The sequence below is a fragment of the Epargyreus clarus genome, unplaced genomic scaffold (genome assembly GCF_041222505.1).
Source record: "Epargyreus clarus isolate Ecla_fem2 unplaced genomic scaffold, WU_Ecla_fem_2.2 ptg000019l, whole genome shotgun sequence".
Taxonomy (NCBI): domain Eukaryota; kingdom Metazoa; phylum Arthropoda; class Insecta; order Lepidoptera; family Hesperiidae; genus Epargyreus; species Epargyreus clarus.
The window spans coordinates 5,726,113-5,750,087 of record NW_027332227.1 but is presented as its reverse complement, the minus strand read 5'-3'; the positions used below and the strand labels follow the sequence as shown (position 1 = coordinate 5,750,087).

Here is a 23,975-nt window from a genome sequence, read left to right as displayed (position 1 = left end):
AAAGATCGTTTATACTATGATTCAAGTTTATTTATGTTTACCATTTGAGAATATTATTGAAAGCTTACGCATATATATTTTACAGGATTTCCGTAACCGCTCAAGAAAGTGATAATTAATTTCAAATACGGACATAACTGACATAATCCGAGCTTGGGTGTCTATCCCGGGCCACTGGGATTGAAAACCTGATATCATGTCACTACTAGTTAGTAGTTAATTAGCTAATAAGCCATAATACCTATACAGGGTGACTTTTGCAAATGGGTCTTCAGGGCCAAATTCGAAATAAAAATATTAAGGGGAAGCCAGCAAATCGTAAACGCTGCTACTACCACCATAATTTTGACCACCTGAAACAAAACATTATGTTATTCAATCATACTAGTGATTAGTCTCTAATTTTTTTATAGTATAGGAGCAGCGGACAGCATGCAGTCCACCTGATGGCAAGTGGCTGAGAAGTCGGCCACAGATGCGCCGCAACCCCTGAGGACTAAGGTGGAACGCCTCGGAAAAGCATGTCTCCCTTACACACCCTTCAAAACGTTACACAGCCGCGCTTAACACTGCTGTTATTAGGTGTGGCGGTGGTGCTGAGAGGTGGAATATAGAGGACAATTTTGAGGATATAACAACTGTATTTACCTATATTTAGCAAAATAAATGAAATGAAATGCTGCCTGAGTCGAACCACAAAGGGTTCTACCACCTTCCAACCTTGTTTTGATAGACATCCAGTTTAAAAGTTCAGTTAAAAAAGTAGTATAATATTTTGTATAACATTGATAGATTTATTATTCTGTACAATTTTTATCAAGGTTTTATTTTAAAAATACTCACTCTAAGAATACTGACTCGGATTTGATACTGAGTTTCGTTCATCAATAAAGCTTTGAACGTGCTTTCTGTATTGAAATACTGTTTTTGAAATTTTATTTCATACGTCGTGATTGGAAAACCTGCAGTATTATAAGGGCTTTTATATATCTATATTCTATATGTATTATAGAGACTTATAAATATCTTGCATTAAAATTTAAAACGCTCAGAGGGGATTCCAAAAATACAACTTATTCTTCCATAATCATCAACATTTACATCTTTATTGACAAATATATCACACTTCCTTTTCAAGGGACGATGCAAAAATCTGATGACATTTCATAACTAACTAAAAATAGGAAAATTATTTTAAACACTTGACATGAATTATCAATCTTATATTGTATAAAATTCTCGTGTCACAGTGTTAGTTACCGTACTCCTCCGAAACGGCTTTACCGATTTTCACCAAATTTTATATGCATATTCAGTAGGTCTGAAAATCGGCTACAATGTATTTTCCATACCCCTAAGATAAGGGTTGTTCACCCATAACATTTTTCCTATTTATAAGGCTACACAACGTCTGCCGGGTCAGCTAGTAACCATATATTATGTGATCACATCAATCAGTGTAATGTGACTGTAGCCATGATATTAATAAAATCTTGTTTTTATGTTCTCAGGTACTTAAAATCGTTACGACAGTGTCTGATGACCTCGAAGGATGTTCCGTGTGGGTGACACGTCCACAGACAATACCGTGCACCTACAAACGTGTACGTCGACTGAGTGCCGCAATATTTCCTGGGACTATAATGGAACGTTATACAACGAATCGTGGCCTTACTATGGAATGGAATGCATATTCGAACCATCACCTGATATTTTCAGCGCATCAACGCTATTCCACTCATGTGTTTATGTGATGTACGGCATTATATTCTTCACAGCCTTTCTCGGGAACGGATTAGTATGTATAGTGGTTTATAAGTCCCCTCGTATGAAGACAGTGACCAATTACTTCATAGTTAACTTGGCAGTTGGTGATATTCTGATGACAGTCTTTTGTGTGCCGTTTTCCTTCGTATCCACACTGATCTTAAGATATTGGCCGTTTGGTGGTGTGATGTGCAAGGTGGTGAACTATTCGCAGGCAGTGTCAGTTCTTGTTAACGCGTACACTCTGCTCGCGATTTCCATTGATCGATACATGGCCATAACCCGGCCAATGAAACCAAGGCTGGAGACGACTGCCGCTAAGCTGGTAGTGGCTGCTGTTTGGTTTGGTGCTCTCTGTACAGCGGCTCCTATACCCATCGTATCTCAGCTTTACAGGCCGTCGCTATGGCACGAAGTTTGTCAAGAGTGAGTATGTAAAAGTAATCAAAAGAGTAATTTATTTTTAAAGGTCCGTTCTTGGAAGTAATAACGTATCTAATCAGATTCATTATGAACTCCTGTCTAAATAGAACAGGAGTTGGTTATAGGTGTCTATATTGTTCATGAGCATAGTAACCACATACCATCAGGTACCCGGGTTATTTGCTACTTCAATGTTATAAAAATAAAATATGAGTATTTTGTAAAAAAACAATGTAAAATCATTTGATGTTTATTTCTTTTGCAATAGTGTCACTGAATACGCCGCAGAAATTTTACTTCTATGGCTATGTAAATACACTCAGGACTTAGTACCCGACTGCGTAGAGTAGGTAATGTTTACGAGCGAATGTATATCTCATTCTTTGACACGCCCTGCAGAAAAAACAGCTGGATAAATTTTTCCTTATGAGATGTCATTATACTCAACTAAATTAAGAGGGTGACGTAAATTATGTTTACAAGCAGGATTTTTCTTTTTTATACTAATTTTCTAGTTTAATCTGTTGTTTTTTCCTAGAAATATTTGCGGGGAGCAGTGGCCGGAAGCGTCACAGAGCCAGCAGTACACGTGCGCATTGCTCACCCTCCAGTTCGTGTTGCCGCTGAGTGCCCTAGTGTGCACGTACACCCGCATCGCGTACGTGGTGTGGGGCGTCCGCCCGCCCGGCGAGGCGCAAACTGACCGCGACCTACGCATGCAGTCGTCGAAACGAAAGGTCAAAGCTACAACTATCATAAAAATAGCATTTTTTGTGTATTTAGCAAATCAATATACAGTCCTCTAAGTGATAAGTAGGGAATTCTATCCATGAATCTGTAATGAACCTCAGGTAACGTTTAGAACCTGTCTTGAGATCGACCTCAAATGCGTTTACGCTCGTAAAGAGTAAGTCGAAATGCCGCGTATATATAAGTGTCTCCTTGACCAGTCCCTCTGAATCTCCTGTCACTTCTAATAAAAACACAAGAGCGCCTAACACTAATAGACAAAATATATGTGGCAGTGATGCAACCGGGATCGTTTCACTAAGCGTTCTACCATTTTCATCGCGTTAAGCGTCACAGAGCCACCAGTACACGTGCGCATTGCTCACCCTCCAGTCCGTGTTGCCGCTGAGTGCCCTAGTGCGCACGTACACCCGCATCGCGTACGTGGTGTGGGGCGTCCGCCCGCCCGGCGAGGCGCAAACTGACCGCGACCTACGCATGCAGTCGTCGAAACGAAAGGTCAAAGCTACATTAATCACAGTACTTTGTTGTGATTAGTAAATGAACATGCTGTCCATATGACCCAAAGTAGTAGGTAGCTTATCAACTCAAATAAAACAGCACTTGACACTTGTATTTACAGCACTTGACTATTGTACTGAGATCACACAACAAAAGACACACCTTCAATGCTTTTTGTTAGACACAATTCCATAACTATCTAACAAATAAAAAAAATAGGAAGGTGACGACAATCGGTAACTGTCGTCGATAAAAACTATCGTTTATATATTGACTCAACGACGCTCGTGTGTATCCTCCCTTACTCTAAGAATTAAGATAAATGTACGTATTTATTTATTCCATCCCTCCATCTATCTCTTTTAAGTACCCATTACAAGTTTTAAGAGTACAGTTCAAGTCGTAAATCTTACACGTCGCGCTTAGTAATAGAAGGTGAAAGGTTTTAGATTTATAACTTCCGATTATACAAATTTAAATTCATGCGATTTAATATATTACCACCGCTACACCTTCTTGCTTAGCGCTGTTATGTTACGATTTAACGGGTTTGGTAAGAGAGACATACTTCTGAAACGATCTAGCTTAGGCTTCGAGATAGCAATACATTTGTGGCCGACCTCAGGTAATATAAAATAATGAAGGTGGTAGAACTCTTTATAGTTCGACTCCGACACCACTACCATCACACCAATTCTGCCTAATAACAGCAGTGTTAAGCGCTGCTGTGTTCTAATTTTGAGGATGTGGTAAGGGAGACATACTTTTCCGAGGCGTTCCAGCTTAGTCCTCAGGGGTTGCGGCGCATCTGTGGCCGACCTCAGGTAGGAATATCTAATCCCATCTGGAGCAATTACAGATGTTCGTGGGCGGTAGTAACTACGTTCCATAAGGCGGCCTCCGCGCTCGTTTATTACATCTATATTTAAGAAAAATAAGCCTGCTCTAAAAGTAGCGTTGTAAAAACTACGTGTTGAATAAGTGAAATACGAAAACGTTAGAGAGTAATCACCAGTATGATTATGTAATATAATATTTTGTTTCAGATGGTCAAAATGATGGTGACAGTAGTAGCAGCGTTTACGATTTGCTGGCTTCCCCTTAATATTTTTATTGTAAGTTTCGTTATTGCATATCTACTTTTAACGTATTTTTATACAAACAAATTTAATAATGCTTTCCGGCTTCCGCCTGTCATATAAATAGTTATTCTTATTTATTTTATTTATTTTTATATAAAACATTATAATGCTAAGAGTGAATCGAACTCGCCAATACATGATTCTGTACCACTCTTATTTTCTTTTTTTTCTTTAAACTGTATGTTATCACTATGGAACATATGAAATTTTGACTTTTATAGATTTTGAAAATTCAAAAGTTCCACGCACCTCTGATTTGTCAAAATTTTGCGCACGGAACAGAAAAACTATAGTCTGATTCATAATTAGGTGTCCAAAATGTAAACAAAGAAATGTCACTGTCAAAATTAACAAGAAACACAAACTTTAACAAACTCAACAAAAAACTAAAATTTAACAAATATACACAATTTAACAAACGCATTATGTAAACGAGAAAACATTAGAGTTTGATCACAATCACAAAAATGAATAATATCAGTTACGAAACTTAAAAATGACAGCACAAGAAATGTCTTGGATTCCGATTGTGTTACCATTATCACGTTTTAATTTTCTACCATAAACTTTGTTTTTTATTATTATTACTGTATGAAACGAAATTGAGGTGATATAAATATGAGAAAATGTGAATTAATCTTAATTTATTTAGATTATTATTTTATTATTGTTGTATTACTTAAATATCGACAAAAATAAAAACTACCATTTCTAACGTATTTTCTTGATAGGTCAACACCTTTGTTTACATTTTGGACACCTAATTATGAATCAGAGTATAGGTTATATGCGTATTAGTAATTAATTATCAGTTGCTTTAACAATAAAGAAAAAAGTGATTAATCCTACACTGCTTGAGTGTGCTTAAAAAAAGTTTTTAAATCTATCAATACACAAAAAAAAGTTTCACAGTTTCTGTCACGACCAAATTCAACGTTGTATGCACGTCAGTACGCACGATGAATCTAAATATATATAACTCAAAGGTAACTGACTGGCATAGTGATCTATCAATGCACAGCCCAAACCACTGGACGAATCAGGCATTTGGCATGAAATTTGGCATCAGAAATTTGGCATGCAGGTAGAAGTTATGACGTAGGCGTCCGCTAAGAAAGGATTTTGATCAATTCTACCCTCAAGGGATAAAATAGGGGATGAAAATATTACTTCGTAACGCGAGCGAAGCCGCAGGCAAAAGCTCGTAATCAATAAAGTTTATTAGTGTACAACTATGCGAAAAAGCAAATCCGCGTAGTTCAAATAACAGGAACGCTCGGATCTATTTTACCGACAAGCAACAAAACTAAGCGGATTTATTTTTTCAGGTAGTTCAAATACATCTATGCGATTTTTTTTCCGTTTAATTTTAGGCTACCGTTGAACTAAACGGCTACTAACTAAGAGTTAGAGGGTGACCTAAGGTAGAGTTAAATGGAGAATAATGGAACTTTTTACATAATGGAAATAGCAAATAAGCGTGCAGTCACCTGACGATAAGTAGTAACAGTTACACTTTACGCACCTCTGTAGCACTACCATGAGTTTACAAAAGTATTACTCGCTAGCGACTGCCTAAAATAAATGTATGAAAAATTGTACAGCGCCTCTGGTGGTTACTCGTAGAACTAAAATCCGTAGTGGCGTAACTCGATACGTAAAAAACCTATCGAAATCAAATCGCTAGCGAATGTCATTATGATCTATTGCCAAACAAATTCGGTCCCATGAGTCATTAATTTGACAGACGTTGTCAAGAAATACCGTAACGATAGTAGTTATGTTATTCACTAGCAAAATGACAATAGTTTTCTATTTACAATTTCTATAGTGGCGTTTCTATACCAACTCATGGTAGTGCTACTGACTTTTAAAAGTCATGTGCGTATTAGTAATTAACTATCAATTGTTATAACCATGAAAGAAGACATTGTGACAAAACCTATACGCAGGAAAGTTCTTTAAAAAAACTTTCCTAAGCGTGTGTGAGGAATTAAATAATTAGTGACCCACGTGGCGAAGCGGTCTCTATACCGATCTCAGAGGGTTCCGGGTTTGATCCCCGGCCAGACTGATATCTGAATGATGAATTTGGATATCTTTTCTGGGTCTTGTTTGGCACCCACTACACAAGAATGTGAGGTGTGAGTATAGGCCGTGATTTTTATAAAATAAAAGAAATGAAAGGGGGAAGTAACGTCATTCCTACAATTTAGACGAGTCCAATAACACAAATGTACGAAACGACAGGATGCAATAGCCATGCGTGCAGTCTGGACATGCATGTTGCCCTAAACACGCGCGATTGGAAAGCGTTCTTACATATATATGACCTAATTTTAAAGTTAATTATTTTTAGCGAACCATTAATAAAGAAGAATATCCCATAACACTAAACTGTCGCTGAAGTCTGCGAATAAAGATCCTATTTCCGTCTAAAAAAGCGAAGCTTCGCAAATCGCCGACCTTCGCACAGATCAACTATCGCCTCAACACGCCTTCCGATTTTCTTTGTCTTCAGCGCCCCCTGTAGGCCTCTGGAGACTACGAGAAGGCGTAAGCCCTCACTTTGAGTAACACTGGAATAGATCTCATGAGATTGAAATATATACCACTAGGCTGTCATTTAATGTTTTTTTCTTAGATGTCGTCGTCAACCCATTACTAAGAAATTCTCAAAGGTATGCGATCTACCAATATGTCAACGCGATGAACTATGACCTAAGACTTCTCAATCTGAGAAGAGAACCGTGCCCAACAATTATATATAGTCTGATTCATAATTAGGTGTCCAAAATGTAAACAAACAAATGTTACTGTCAAAATTAACAAGAAACAAAAACTTTAACAAACTCAACAAAAAACAAATCTTTACAATTAAACACAATTTAACAAATGCGCTATGAAAACGATAATACATTCGAGTTCAATTTCAATCACGAAAATGAATAACACCAGCTACGAAACTTAAAAATGACGGCACAAGAAATGTTTTGGGTTCCGATTGTGTTACCATTATCACATTTTAATTTTCTACCATAAACCTTGTTTTTAATATTATTACTGTATGGAACGAAATTGAGGTAATATAAATATTAGAAAATTTGAATTGATCTTAATTTTTTTAGATTATTATTTTATTATTGTTGTATTAATTTAATATTGTCAAAAATAAGAAACTACCATTTGAAACGTATTTTCTTGATAGGTCAACACCTTTGTTTACATTTTGGACACCTAACTATGAATCAGACTATATATAATTGTTGGGCACGGTTCTCTTCTCAGATTGAGAAGTCTTAGGCCATAGTTCATCGCGTTGACATATTGGTAGATCGCATACCTTTGAGAATTTCTTATATATATTTCTCAGGTATTCAGGTGACCTCATGATGTTTTTAAAGCAAATGATAATTAATTTTTAATGCGCACATAACTTTGAAGAATCAGAGGTACGTGATCAAGAGGCCGAGATTCAAGGCTAGGCTATCACTCCCTTATGCTATGACTGCCATTTTTCGTAGATACTATGGAATAACCACTCAGAAGACGAGAACTGGATCAAGTGGCCGGGGATGCCGTATGTGTGGTTCGCGTGCCACTGGTTGGCCATGTCGCATACCTGCTACAACCCTATCATCTACTGCTTTATGAATACACGCTACCGTCGAGCGTTTAAACAGGTATTTATAACTTAAATGTTAGTCCATATTCACATATGCCATAACGACAATGATAATACATTTAGAAGGTGATCGTACCCTCTGCGTTTGGGCTCAGGCGGCACTATTGCCACACGTCTCTGCATAATAACAGCAGTGTTAAGTACTTCTGTGTTCTGATTAGATGGGTTTGGCAAGGGAGACATACTTTTCCTAGCCATTCCAGCTTAGTCCTGAGGGGTATCCGTGACTGAATCTGATCTTACTTCGGGTTGATTACAGATGTTTATGAGCGGCAGCAGCCAAAATCAACACTGTGGTCGGTACTGACTATAACGTAGCCACAACGCAACTACTAGAAAACTTGGCACGGGAGAAGGGCCCCTGTATGGCAAATACAGATCTTTGTAGTTACTACAGCAGCTGCAAGAAGTTGCAGCGATGCTACGTACACGTAACCATTGCTTATAAACCTTTTGGCGTTGTGATGAGGTGTAATTATGATATGTGTAAATTAACGATGCGCGACTTTTACTAAAAACAATCGAATGATTCGATTGTTATTGTGTTCGATTGTATTCAAATAACTATCGTAAATTCTTCGATTGTTGGTCGATTGTTTCGTATACGCAACATTAGTAGCAGCGCAGTTTAGCGGTACGCGATTGTTACCATTGTCAATTGTATTCGAATAACTATCAAAAAAATTTCGATTGTTGGTTTGATCCCAATGTAGGTCGACTTTCACCGGGCTGGTTAATTGCTGGAACGAGTTTTATATCAAATGAAATATGTCAAAAAATATATTGCAAATGGGTGGACAAAAACAATTCAGTCCAAAGTATGACTAATTTTTTTCAAACACATAGCTGGTTTGGTTAATAGACAAAACTACATACTAATCGAATGTATGAAGCTTATGGAATATACAAACGTTGACTATTTTGTTCCTCAGTCAACCCATAATTGGTTGAACTACCCCATTTGGCCAACTAGCCAGTGTTGCCACAATTCCCTTTCTATTAACGACTATTTTTTAATAAATCAATAAAAATGATAGAATGAAACAAAGAGAGAAAATACTTTTGTCGAAAATTGCAAATAGACAATTCTTTATTTAAAAAGTATTGGAAACAGTATACATTTTACAATTTGCATAATTATAAAATACTTCCTAGTAATATCTAAAGTAATCTTACATTTAAATCAGTCACAAATTGGGAGATCAAATTGACTGAGAATCTAAATAAACTTTAAGTAGATAATTAATTATAGTATTAATGAAATTTAAACAAAGAATACTTATCCTTATAAGTAGGGATATTTTTTATAACGTAACGATATTTATCATGTAATAATTTAAAAATCACATAGACATTATTTAAAAATAAACATTGCTACAATTGACAAACCATGAAATAACAATATAAAATATTTAGAATTAAAAGAAAATGTGAACCAAATACTTAACAAGACGAAGACATCAAACATACAAGAAAAATACTTAACTAATCAAATCCTAATAATAACCGTAAATTAAACAATAATAAAAAAATATCTGTCGCTATCTGCCATGTAAATATTAAAAATCTTCGAAAATAATGTAAACGTATTTTTAATATTTTTTATTGAACGTGTCAATTTACACTGAGTTGTAATTTACAATTACATTGAGAGAGGTAACAAATTAAAAAAGCATTATAACACCTGAAACGTTTTTTTGTTTGTCAATCATAATGTACTTAACACGCTTTTATTTATAAATAAATACAGCCGAAGATAATAAAAGCGTGTTAAAAATAAAAATAATATCAATAAATATTATCCCCATCGAGAACCAAAAAATAAAATGAAGACAATTTTAACTTTAAAACGAGTCGTTAACAAAACGTATCCATGTTTTTATTTAAAAAGATTATTTCGTTTAAATGTTTTGGTGCCAGTCTGCTTCTTCTTTGATTTATTAAGTATCCTGCTTTTGAAAAAACTCTCTCTGAAGGTACGGAAGTTGCAGGTATACATAAATACTTAAAAGCTAATTGATGTAAAGTGGCAAATGTTCTGTGGTGAGTTTTCCAAAAAATAAATGGATCTTCTTTCCTGTGGATAAGGGGCATCTCTATGTATTGTTTAACAGTTAATGAAGCGGATGAAGTGGGCGTTTTAGATGTTTTTTCTGCTATCTCTGATAACACCTTATGATCAAAAACTTTCCAAAGATCATCTATATCATCATTTATATTCATATTTTGTTGATTTGTTTCTATTGCAGTATTCTTTCTATTAGTTACGTACTGCCCACCTTGTTCATTCATTTCAGCTGCTAATTGTTCAACAAGCCACTTTTGGGTGTTAGCAGCATTTTCGGGCAACCCGAATCCTGCTTTTTTAAAACGGGGATCCAATAAGGTACTCAGTGCTACCGATTTGTGTGCTTCCAAGCTCCCCAATGTTCTACCGATAATATCGCACAGACTTCTTTTTAGTTGCATTCCAATATCTGTGCTTTGACGCTTTTGTAGAAGTATATATTGCAAACCTCGTATTAAAGGTATAACTTTAGAAATAATTTGATACTCCTTTCCACACAGCTCTTCTGCCATTTTATGTATTGGTTTTAAAAGTGGAATAATATCATCAATAGCAGCCCACTCAAGAACTTTCAGATTTTCAGGTGCATACATTAATGAAATAAGAGTCGCAGATAAAGGGTTTCTTACTTCTGAAAATCTTTCTAACATGATTAAAATTGTATTCCAACGGGTTGGCATATCCTTTTTTAGTTTTGTTACTGGTAAATTCATGTTTGCTTGGGTTTCCCTTAATTTGCATGTGGCAACATTACTGTTTTTAAAATAAGTGTACAGGGCGCGACATTTATTCAATATCGCATTGAGGTTACTACAATTTGTTATTGCCTCCAGAACTGAGAGATTTAAAGTATGGGCAACACAGGGATGATGAATTTTTTTTAAATAGTCTGTAACGACCTTTTCCATATTATTTCCGTTATCAGTCACTACCACAGATATTTTTTCTAAACATCCAGGAAATTTTGACAAAATATTAATAATATTGTCACTAATATTTTGAGAACTATGATTTGATATTATTTCTTCCGTACCTAGCACACAGCTCTTCAATTTAAAATCATATATGAAGTGGCCGGTTACTGTAATGTAACATTTGTTGCTATCTGACGTCCATAAATCAATGGTAATAGACAAATGTAATACGTTAGCTAGTATCACTTTTAGATTATTTAAAGCACTTTCATATTCCTGTAATAATAAAGTTTCTGAGACTTTTTTACAACTAGGTAGGTTATAACAAGGCTGCAATAAGTTGACAAAATTAATGAAACCTTTATTTTCCACGAGTGACAAGGGCTGATAATCTTGAACAATCATTTTTAATAAGCCTCGATCGAAGGAATCACTGTCAATTTCTTTTTGGGTGGCAGCATACAGCTGTAATTGGCATTGTCTTTTTGAAGGCAGAGGAAGTCCTTCCTCCTCAGTAGTAACTTCAACGTTTGGTTCTACTTTTGGAATCTGAACATTGTCTTGTGGTCTTAATTGCTGCTCTAATTCACTTAATTGTAAGGGGTGTTTTCGTTTTAGGTGGTCTTTCAGGTTTGTAGTATTCTTGTGGTACGGTGCACAGTGACCGCATAATTTGCACTTTGTTTTGTCGCGGCTATTTTCGTTTAATTTGTCAAAAAAGGTCCACACTATTGATTCTTTAGGCATTTTTATGTGCCTATCGACTTATTATTATTATTTACGATTATAATATACGACTATCGTTGAGATATTTTATTGTTACGGGTGCTCACGATATGCGGTTTTTTAATTTCTTGGATCGTGGTCACGGCGAAACTGCGGTGGCGGGGTTAAACCGTTGATATGTACTAGGTAGATTAATCTATCTACCCTACGTGTAATTCGTTTTTCTATTCTCGGTTCCTTGACACGACACACAACACGAACAATATCCTTACGCACTGCACTTTGCACTTGACTTGCATAAACCGGCAGAGTGTACTATACTCGCGTTTAAAAAAATGTAATTTTAATATTTACGAATGACAAAATGAAGGGCGACCTTGATGCACGATTGTCCGTGGTCTACTAAAAGAAACACAGTAGACACCCTGCCCCCACCGCGCCCGCTGCGGGAGTGCCGCGTACGCATGCGCCGCTTCCCATTGCATTGTGTTTCGGTCCTCGATTGTTATTCGAACGTCGATTGTTATCCGAACGTCGATTGTTATTCGAACGTCGATTGTTTCTTGTTAACTACAAAAAAATCTATATTCGATTGTCGATTTATTCGATTGTTTTTTAGAACAATCGCCCATTGTTAGTGTAAATAGGAATTTAGCTGTAATATTTTTAATACTCTAAAAAAATATGGGTTATATCAAAACATGTATAAATTTAGCGATTTACAGAAAAAAATACTACTTACTTCTAAAAAAATAATCAAATATAGAACCTTCTTTTTGTGAATTCGGTTAAAAACGATTATAGTCGAAAATATGTGTCTGTTTGTAGTTTAAGTCTGTTTTTTTAAGAAGCCACTCAGACGCCGTATACTGAGAATTTAAACTCAATGCCATTTCTTGAAAAATTTAGAACGTGACCAAACAAGATCCATTTACCGTTTGTACTATGCAGCTGAATAGTGTATGATGATAGATTTTATGATAGATGGTAGACTTTTTTAATACAGAAGTAGCAAACGTACATGCAATCCACTCGATGGTAAGTCCCTACTGCCACCTATGGTAATCTGTAATCAACGCCATATACGATTGGACTCCTACGTGAGATCGGCCGATGAGCACAGATGAGCCCCTACCCTTGAGGTTTAAACAAGAATGCCTCAGAAAAGAATGTCTCCTTTACTATACTGTTCAAAGGGGAATTAAACAGCGCTGAAAACTGCTGTTGAAGCAGAATTAGGTGGGAGGGTGGTGCCTCCGGATTCAAAACCACCTTCAAAGTTATCATTTATTTTTATAACTTCAATAGAACAACCAGTACTTTACTACTAGCATCTAATTTAGTTATAAGCAGGTATAAGGTAAGTTATGTAAACTCAAATATTCATAATCGACGTATCCATTCTGTACCAAAATAACCCTTATCAAAATTAATTTATGTTATAAATATTAATTTATAGCCACCAACAGACAGAGATATACTGACGGAGTGATGGCGGGTAATACGCAACCCAACCGCAATAGTTGGTGGTTGGTTATATTTGTGTATACATTTTAGTTAATTAGGTATCCTGTATATTTAATTACAGCATACATTTCATGAAGTTTATTATAATAGCAAAATAATTGAATTCGTTTCTGACTAGTATAAATTTTGTACGGATATAAAAATGTGTCAAAACAATATTATTTTTTTCGACTTGCCAGGGCCACGGCCTGTAGACAGATTAGACGGTAGTCCACTTCTAATTATTCTGGTCCTCAAAAACTTAGTACTGACCTCGTCTTAATACTAAAAAAATCCGACTGCTTAAAACATAGCCTGTATAACTCCCACAAAATCAACGACACCTCGTATATTAAAATCCATCCAGCCATTTGGGCTGATGGGGATAGCAAATTATCAGACATACAATGTACCTATGTTATTCTTTGTGTGTGTGTGTGTGTATGTATGTGTATGTATGTATTCGAGTGTAAGTATACATGCAATCAAAAAACATTAACCCTTGGCAGTCGGGTAGAAATAAAGTCGGAATCTATGATAACCCACTATGTTAGCCAGGTGCAAGTTGGTTTTCGTAAAATTTGAAATATGTCAATCAAGTCGAGTAGTGATGCAGTAAGTGCCTAGCGGCTGAAACTCGTATTGTTAGTCGTAGAAATGAAAAGCTCCAATTCTGATTATTCGAATTTATATCACTTGCTTTTATGGTGCAGGAAAACCTAATGAGGAAACCTGGGCAAGCGAGAACTTTTTATAACAAAATAAACTAAAAATTATGAAGACGTATGAAGTCAGCCAACCCGCGCTTTGCAAGCGAGGACGTTAATGGATTGATGACGAATTTTTAAGTTCTCTCAGATATAATTTAAGTAGTTAAGTTCTATTCTTCATCATCGTAATGTAAAGTATAATTGTTTTTTAATATACACCTAACACATCAATGTTTTCTAAGTATTCTTACTCTGATCTTTAGCGAGTGAGATTAATGATGTTAGTGCCAAAACCTTTACTTACTTTACGTACTTTTGTTTAGTAACTGCTGTGATGTGCATAGTAAAATTATAAAAAGTTACAAAAAGACAACATCTTCCAACTATGGCCTCATAAGCGGTAAGAACACGTAAGTTAAACGTCGGCTAATCCTTCCCTGTCACATACATTATATCTGCATATTTGTAAAGCCCACACAGAAACGGAGAGAGAAACTAAATGCAGCTGTCTGATGCAAATTTTGAAGGTGATAGAACTCTTTGTGGTTCGGCTCCGGCGGCACCACCACCACACCCATTTCTGCCTAATAACAACAGTGTTAAGCGCTGCTGTATTCGGGTTAGAAGGGTGTGGTAAGGGAGACAAACTTTTCCGAGTCCTCAGGGGTAGCGTAACATGTGTGGCTGACTTCCGGTACGAATATCTAAATCCTATCTGCAGTCGATTACAGATGTCCATGGGCGGCAGTAGCCACTTACCATACGTGGACTGAATGCTCGTCTGCTACTCCATATTATAAAAAACAAGCTGAACTGACATTATCGAGTCTAACGAACGTGCAGTCCACAGTGATCGTAAGTGGCTATGCCGACCAGGAACATGACTGTAATCAACAAATTTAAATAAGATCAAATTTCTACCCCGATGTTAGCATGTATAACTTCCTAAGGACTAAGTTAGAACTCTTTGGATAAATATGGAATGGGGACACCATTACCACACCCTTCAAAGTGGAACACATCAGCGCTTAACATTGCTGTTATTAGTCGAGCCACAGAGGCTCTTACTACCTTAAATTTAAAAAAATCCCTTCGTAATTTTTCGGAATTGGCTTATTAATATCATCTCGATAAAGGGGGAATAATTCGTGAGTACGAGCTTTTAATGGAAATGGCATTATCATATTAATTTGTGTGCTACAGATTTTTGAGAGTGTGCTGTGTACGATTGGAAATGAGCCGGCGCGTACATGTCACCGCTCGAGTGTGTGTGAGGGGATACCGATGTCAGGTGAGAGCTACGTTTATTAATTTAATTTATATTAATCCATAAGTTAAGAAAATTAAAACAGTTGGATTCTACCAGTATTCTTACCATGAGTTTTTACGTTTTGACAAATATGACTGTTTTGGTATTTGTTTACGTATTTGCCCATACAATTTCCAATCAGCGCCCCTAGCGGATTGTATCAGAACTATAGTGTCAGTAACGTAACATTAAATGTCTAAATTGACAAAATGGCGCTTTATGATTTGTCTCTCTTTTTTGTGAACATGTGAGGCAGACAGAAAGACTTGAGCACTTACTTATTGTTACGTTTACTCAGTGTACTGAAGCAAACGGAACAGAATATTGGATTGAGTAAACGTAAGGTAAAATTGTGGGAAGTTTTGAAAACTCATGGTAAGGGCACAGGAAGGTAAGGAAACGCTTTCAACATTCACAGCCCGACACAAACAATTTTCGATCAATAGACACCTCGCCGACCTAATTCGTGATTATGGAAAAGTTATTTTCATCAAACTGTCAACAAAATTAACTTTAATAATTTTAATGTTTTTACCCAATGTTTTTCATCGTTTGAATTTATTTTACAGGGCAGTGAAAGTAACATGTAGACTTTTGTTTGATCGAAATTTATTTAGATTGGTGTTTGTTTTTAATTTAGGTTCTTGGGTCTTTATAAAATACATAACGAGTTTGCGCTTACCACATCATTACTTTGCATGTAATATAACAACTTGTAATGGTATGAATAAGATCAAAGGTAATTTTAATTGCATCTTTTTGTGGTAAAATAAAATAATGAGACAGCATATTTTAGAGTCCTGTCTGAGGTCGGCCACACTGCCGAGGACTCAATTGACACGCCTCGAATGTTAATGTCTCCTTTGCTACCTTCAGCCTTAAAATCAGAACACAGCATCACTTAACTCTGCTGTTGTTAGGCAGAAATAGATATGGTGGTTTGATCTCCGGAGTCGAACCACTAAAGGGTTCTGCCAACAATTGAAATAAATAAATATAAAATTGAATGAAATAAGTAAATATATAAAATTGAAATAAAAAAACACGCCGTATATTATATTAAAATCTGTCATATTACTCTTCTTGTGGCGTCGTTGGCTAAGAAAATCTTTGTTGTTCATGTCAATAGATCCGGCTAAGCGGATTGGGTATCATCATCAAATCTATTATTTGTATGTCAATATTTTTATATCTTCTCATAATAGACGTATAAGCCGATTAAATGGTCCAATTAAACGCAGTAATTGGACTTGATTGGTATCTTATGAAAGCCGATAGGAAACGTTATATTTAAATAGATTATCTCTATAGCTGGTCCACTGGCTACTACAGCTTTTTTATAGTTAAACCTAACGATAAAGCAGACATGCTACCTGATGGAAAGTAGTCAACGTCGCCTATTGCAACACCAGAGGGGCGCCAATCATCGGCGGCTTTGAAGGAGAGCTCTTTTAACACTTTTCTTGAGGAGCTTGATGGTGTTTCGCGAATATCTCAGGAGGAAGCTCATTCTACATTTTCCGCAGCTTGAGCATCCGGTACGTTTAGCGACGTAGTAATGGTTAACGCGACTGTTAGAAGTTGCTCGGCGACATAGCTACAGATGCATAGATCGTCTGTTTATTTTTGGATCAAAATCAAACACGTTCTGTTTGTCGACGCTCGAGCGAATAGCAAGCCTACGCAACGATCGCCCACGCAATAGCAGCCATTAGGAAGTTAGCCTAATACGGATTGAACTTTCGTTTGCTTTATGGGAAAATAGATTTATATCTCCGGAGTCCTTCGTCGTTATAACAGTGTTGCTGTGTTCTGGTTTGGTGGTAAAAAAGAGACTTAAATACAAGGCATCCCAACTAAACTAGTAGCAGCGAATCTGCCGCCTCAGGTAGAAAATATTCCTACCTAAGATTGGTAATAGATGTCCAATGTCCAATGTATATGCATCTGCTTCCAGTTACCATTAGGTCGTCTGTTTGCTACTTTTAAAATATAAAAAAAACTCATACATTGTTTTTTCCGCAGAATTCGTCGACGTGCGAGGGTCGATACAACCACGTCGCGGATTGGCTAACTTCCGTAACTCCAAGTCTACTTCTTTTGGGGGTTCAAAACGAAAATGCTCAAGTTGCTCTTCGTTAAAAACGACGAAGGTTGTGCCACCGGCGACGATATCCAGAGCGCCAGTGCCGCCAGCTCGGGCACTCTCAGTGCAATTCCACTTCACATAAGTATGTAGTCAACAAAGTGGAGTGATAGTCTAAGTAGTTGCAAATTGGCTCAATCGGGTTACGTGGTTCAAACAGAAGAGACGAACCTCTATTTTTTCACAATCATGTGTGTATTAGAAATAAATTATCTTACTTTAAAGTGAAAAGGTACTTTAAGGTGAAGGAAAACCTGAAAAAACGGGGACGTCGTTGAGGACTGCCGATAGAAGTGAAATCTAAGTAACTTATGAATTGCATCGTCGAGCTATTAGTTATTTATTATTTTTGAATTAATTTTGGTTTGTAAAGAAGTTATTAAAGACCAATTTGAACTTTAATCCTTGATCATAAGCGTGACGATGACGAGATGATTTTTTTTCACCCAAAAAATGCTCAACGCGCCTAAAGAAATTTTCACTTCAAATATATTATAGGTATGTTAAGTCCACTAATTTGATATAAGCCAGATCGGTCGACTGTGACCTAAAACCCCCTCACTCTGACAGTAGACCCGGGCCCAGCAGTGGGACAGTAACCGGTTGACAACGACAACATCAAAACTTCGAGTTAATGTTACATTCTAAGACTGACATGATGTTGGGTTTTAACTAAGTCATTTAACTAACTAAGTAAAAGATTTTGTAACTAACTTTGGTCATGACACTCAAACAACTGTTATTTCACGCATGACGCAACTAAGTGCCTAAGTGCCTACTTAGGCAACACTTGTGAACACTTAGTCACACATATTACAACTACACCACAATGATGGTTTGTGTGAATGTATTTATTTACCATGGACCACATATTGCCATCTAACACCACACAACGTAACCACAATAAGACAGCAACAGGAAGCCGTAGACTTTGGCCTAATGAGACTTCTTCTGTTTTTATAATATAGGAGTAGCAGACGAGCATGCAGTCCACCTGATAGTAAGTGGCTACTGACGCCGCTACCCCTGAGCGCTATGCTGGAACGCCTCGGAAAAGTATGTCTCCCTTACCACACCCTTCAAACCAAAACACAGCAGCCCGTAACACTGCTGCTATGAGGCAGAAATGGGTGTGGCGTTGGTAACCTTCAATTCTCATTGTAAGAGGAGACTTGTGACCAGCAGTGGGACTCAATGGATTGACGACGATACTCATATAACTCTGGTCTGGACAAACAAGACTTTTAAACGATCGCTTCTGATAAATAAAGAAACTTAAACCTACTTTTTTCACACAATCAAGTACAAGGAAATCCATACCCAAATCGGATATAAAATACATTATTTAAATTTCCGGTTTCTTAGAATCGAACCCAAGACCCTTTTACATCCGGATCCTTCTTCGATACATTCTTGTAACGTAATATTAGGTGAATATATAATATTTCACTGACCCAAACCAAAGTTTATCGTAGATTGCTTATCGTACGACTAGTATAACGATACGTTATAAATTGTTGTCCGAATAAAAATAAATCATATATAATGTAAAAATGAATGTTTGTCTGTATGTCCTTTGAAGAATCGTAGACTATGCATTTGAACATGTGATGGTCTTTAGCAAGGTTGTTGGTCATGAGCCCACGAAGGTTTCTAAGTTGGTACGACTAATTTTGGTGCTACTGTCATTTACATGTATGTCATGATATTTTTTATAAAACACAGGTGAAGCCGCGGGAACTACTAGTGAAGTATAAAGATAAACATCTTTTGCAGTAAACTTGTATTCGTCTACATAAATCACCTGCGCAGAAATTTTATTCTAGAACTATTAAGGGCATGTCCTAGCTGTGATAAATGGGGCAACGAAATCCCCGCCGAAGTAATGTGGTGTGGTGGAGGGTAGCAATGTATAGTCCGCGAGGCCTAAGCTGAGCTTTGCATTTGTGTAAGTACACATGGATAGTGTAGGTGTGAAGTCAAATTAAAGTTTAATCCGGTTTATACTGCTTTTTGGCAATCGTGCGGAATTGGAGAATTTTTAATATTTTGTATCTGTGTTCGATTTCGATTTACGATGGTTAATTGCAAAGATCATTAACAAGAACATTAGCAGAGAGTTAAATAAAAGATCATTAAATTATTGGCCAAGTGCAAGTCGAACTTGCACACCGAGGGTTCCGCACCACCAAATTGTCATTTATTTCTATTTTTATCATAACAACCATAGAATAAAATGCATTGTGAAAATTTGAACTGTCTATCTATGACGGTTCAATAGATAGCGAAAAACGTCGAAAAGCGGTTTCCTGTATGGCAACGCGCTTTTATTTTTAACTTTTTTTATTTTTAGCATCTGTTCTTATGTCTGCCAGTCTCATACATTCTCCGTAAAAAAATTACAGGGTTCCGTTTTTACCCTTTGGGTAGGGAACCCTAAAAAAGTGTACGTAATTGTAGCCTATATTTATGTGAGTGGGCGAAAAAAAGGTCATCAGAAAAATTAAGCTACTCTGTACGCGTCAGTCTTTATTAAACTGAGCCCGAGAGAGCGAAGGACTGCTGGAAAAAAGTTCTTTTTGAAATCCTTTTTCTAGTACAAAATAATTTATTTTTTCTTTCTGTTTACTATGTACAACAACTTATTAAATATATTATTAAAGTGCGTTGAAAGAGAAAAAACATACATGGTGGTAAGTTAGAAGGTGGACTTCTGAAGTTCGACTCCGGCGGCACCACCGCCACACCTATACCTGCCTAATAACTGTGTTAAACGCAGATGTGATCTAAGTTTGAAGCGTGCGGTAAGGGAGGTATAGTTTTCCGAGGCATGCCAATTTAGTCCTCTATGGCCATGGGCGGCAGTAGTCACTTACGTACCATCAAGTGAACTGCATGCTTGTCGCAAAGTACTATATTTGAAGGTGGTAGAACCCGTTGTGGTTCGACTCACACCTATTTCTGCCTAATAACAGCAGTGTTAGGCACTGCTGTGTTCCATTTTGAAGGGTGTGGTAAGGGAGAAATACTTTTCCGAGGCGTTCCAGCTTAGTCCTCAGGCGTAGCGGCGCATCTGTAGCCGATCTCAGGTAGGAATATCTAATCTTATCTGGGGTTGATTACAGATGTCCATGGGCGGCAGTAGCCACTTAGGTGGACTGTATGCTCATCTGCTACTCCTATATTATAAATAAAATCAAAGTAGGTGGCAATCCTATATAATTCTGAATCCTTCAACGAAACATGAGGATAATATTGTATGTATGAATTATGTATGTGTACCGGCAATTATTACGTTCAAATCAGTGAATTGGGATCCAATTAGGTCGAGAGTTCATTTTGATTGAAAATAGGCATAATCGTCGATGATGTTATATGAGATTTTGATTTATTTTACAAAATGGAAATGGATACAAATTTAGTAATTACTTTAACTAGTCCGTCTCTTGACTATGATTGCCAAATATAATCTTATATATAAAAATTCTCGTGTTACAATTACCGTACTCCTCCGAAACGGCTTTACCGATTTTCTCCAAATTTTATATGCCTATTCAGTAGGTGTGAGAATCGGCTACTATCTATTTTTCATACTCCTAAGTGATAAGGGTTGTTCACCCTTAACATTTTTTTATTTATACGGCAACACAACGTTTGCCGGGTCAGCTAGTTATATACCTATTATAGCTACCACCTATTATACCTAATTGGACTATTTGTGACTATCTTTAGCCGCGTGACGCGTGGCGGAGCGGTCACCATATCATCGTGACGCTCAAAGGGTTCAGGGTTCGATCCCCGACCAGACAGATATCCGAATGATAAATTTAGTCTTCTGTCCTGGGTCTGGATGTTTGTGTGTTCGTCGTTGTATGTCTCCGTAGTACCCACAACACAGTTTCCCAGTTTTCCTAAATCCCACATTTCCTAATTTCTGTAATATAAACATAGTTTTTAAGTAGTTTTCAAGTATTGTCCTGGGTTTTTAAAGCGCCCTAATAAAGTCATGTATTTTACGAGCAATATTAACGCTATCCTTACATTACGTTATATTCGTTTAAGTGTTTTTTTTAATTATTTTATTAAAAAATATGATTATTATTACTTGAACTTCGTGTAACCTATTTTCATATATACTACGTACTACATTATTATTAACTATTGCTACTATATTACTGCGTCCTGTTTTGAAACTGCATTGTCCTGGACTTTCCAACTTTAAATCCTAGTTTTCGAAATTTGATGTTGGCAACCCTACATTAAACTCCTATCCAGTTGATCCTTAAACGGCGTAGATACGCAGTTAGGCCCTGAAGTTCGTATCTGTTATCATTATGAGGTCCTTTCTAAACCATGTTACGACGGTCCGACTACCCATTTATAGTTTAACATGATCGCACAACACAGTAATGGTAGAATATTTTGAATTTCTCTCACTGTAACCTTTGTGTACATTCTTGTACTAAATAAATTTCATTTCATTTCATGGTCTGAAAATGAGACTAGAATATACTTTGGGTGTTTCCTCACAGTATTTTTCATCACTATAGTAATAATTTATTTCTAATTATCACATGAAATTCGAAAATTAGAGCATTATATCAAACTTATATCAAACCTGCCAGTATTAAAAAGTAAACTTTCACCAATTTTTGCCTACTACACTCCGAATTTGCAAATTTGCAATTTAAGTAGACACAAATTAAGGTACTTACAATTGTATATCAGTATTTTAGCAATCATAAAGATTATAGAATGGATAAACTTAACACAAATTGATCTGTTATACAAAGTTTCAGGCATCAATTATGGAGAGATTAGTGAATATATGAAGAAATTGTTGGTTAGTGAAAAGGGTGCAATGTCATTTCTAACAGTTTGTAAGCTGCGTCCATAAAATTTGTTTTAAAATCGGTTCGTATAGTCGTTCTAATTACAATAAATTTGTAAAAGAATGCTACGACCATGCAACTTTTGTTGGCTTTGGCTCGACTTGGCGGAGGCACTGCCGTGCCTCCAGATTATATATAGGTACCTATGTTATAATAAAATATATTATAATAAGTGTCTTTGACTGAAACGTAGGAAATTATTAAATAAAGTTTAATTAATAAAGTAAGTACGTTAATTAAGGGATATAATTATATTACCGACTTAACTTTAGTAATTAACAGGTAAATGTAACTCATTTCTGTGTCCAAGGATCGCTGTGGTATCTGTCCAACTGCTAAAGCTTGATAGCTACGATAAAACAATGATCGACGATCGATCGAATTTTGATCCATCGTCGAAGTGTATTCAAATGTATTCAGAGGAGAATTGGGAGGGTACGATCGAGGTCAATCGATGTAGAAAGATCGATCTACTAACCCTTAAACTTCCCTCTACAATGTATTTTATATTGTAAATTTAATGACTGTATCATTTTAAGAAAATAAGAAAATTTACCCTTTTACATACTATCTAATATATCTTATCTATTGTAGGTATCTAATTTCTAGTACTGTTTATATTATTGATAACAATAATTTGGAAATGAGAATCGGGCTAACTGTGCAGATATATGAAAGGACTTCAAATATCTAGTGTTTAGAATTTCCAATAATTACTTTCGGAAGATAGTATCTGTTATTTATAATAAATGCCTTTGGAGGATACGATAGCAGGCTCTAGATCTATACACTGCTCACATTTCGTGTTTTATTGCGATGTTATAGTCCAAAATTGTATCTACCAAAATTTTACATAGATACTATAGTGTAACTGTCCAATATATTATTAATAAATTTTAGAATATTTGTAGAAAAGACGTCCTGTAGTCGTATGTAATTAAGTACCAGAGCATATAATTACAAATGTACAGTCAGCTCCAAAAATAGATTAAGAGATTAAGGTTTCAAAAATAGCTAGCGTTAATAAGTAGCCGAACACAACTAGCACCATAATTAGATAAACGTCGCAAAGTTTCAAAAGTAGCTGAATACTGCAGCGTCAAAAGTGACATATCATATTAGTTATGTTAGCCATTTCGCACATATCGGTGTGTATGTATTTTTGAAACATTCAATCTGCTCATCTACTTTTACAGCTGACTGTACATAAGAAGGAAATCATTTTCTCTTGTACGTTTTCCGTCAGTATTCGAACTCTATTGGAGGTCTGGGAAAGACAAAGGAAACTTCTTCGAATTAATGCTCAACAAAGTCCAATTCTAATGTTATATTTAATTTATCTGTTACTGTTTTTCAAATGTAACCGTGTATTTTAGATGCGTCTCTTTTTTACCTAAATATATTTCAAATTTCCGATTCCAGGTTGGTAACTGAGT

General features: G+C 36.2%; 1 protein-coding gene across 1 annotated transcript in view; it reads left to right on the top strand.

Annotated features, from left to right (window-relative positions):
• Positions 1-1,610: 1,610 nt before the first annotated feature.
• Positions 1,611-23,975, top strand: part of LOC140750295 (RYamide receptor-like) — a 30,580-nt gene continuing 8,215 nt past the window's right edge. Inside the window, exons 1-5 of the mRNA XM_073083739.1 lie at positions 1,611-2,193; positions 2,729-2,927; positions 4,488-4,556; positions 8,108-8,266; positions 15,396-15,483. Coding sequence (XP_072939840.1) covers positions 1,682-2,193; positions 2,729-2,927; positions 4,488-4,556; positions 8,108-8,266; positions 15,396-15,483 — 1,027 coding nt within the window. The 5' untranslated portion in view covers positions 1,611-1,681. The remainder of the gene's footprint in view (positions 2,194-2,728; positions 2,928-4,487; positions 4,557-8,107; positions 8,267-15,395; positions 15,484-23,975) is intronic.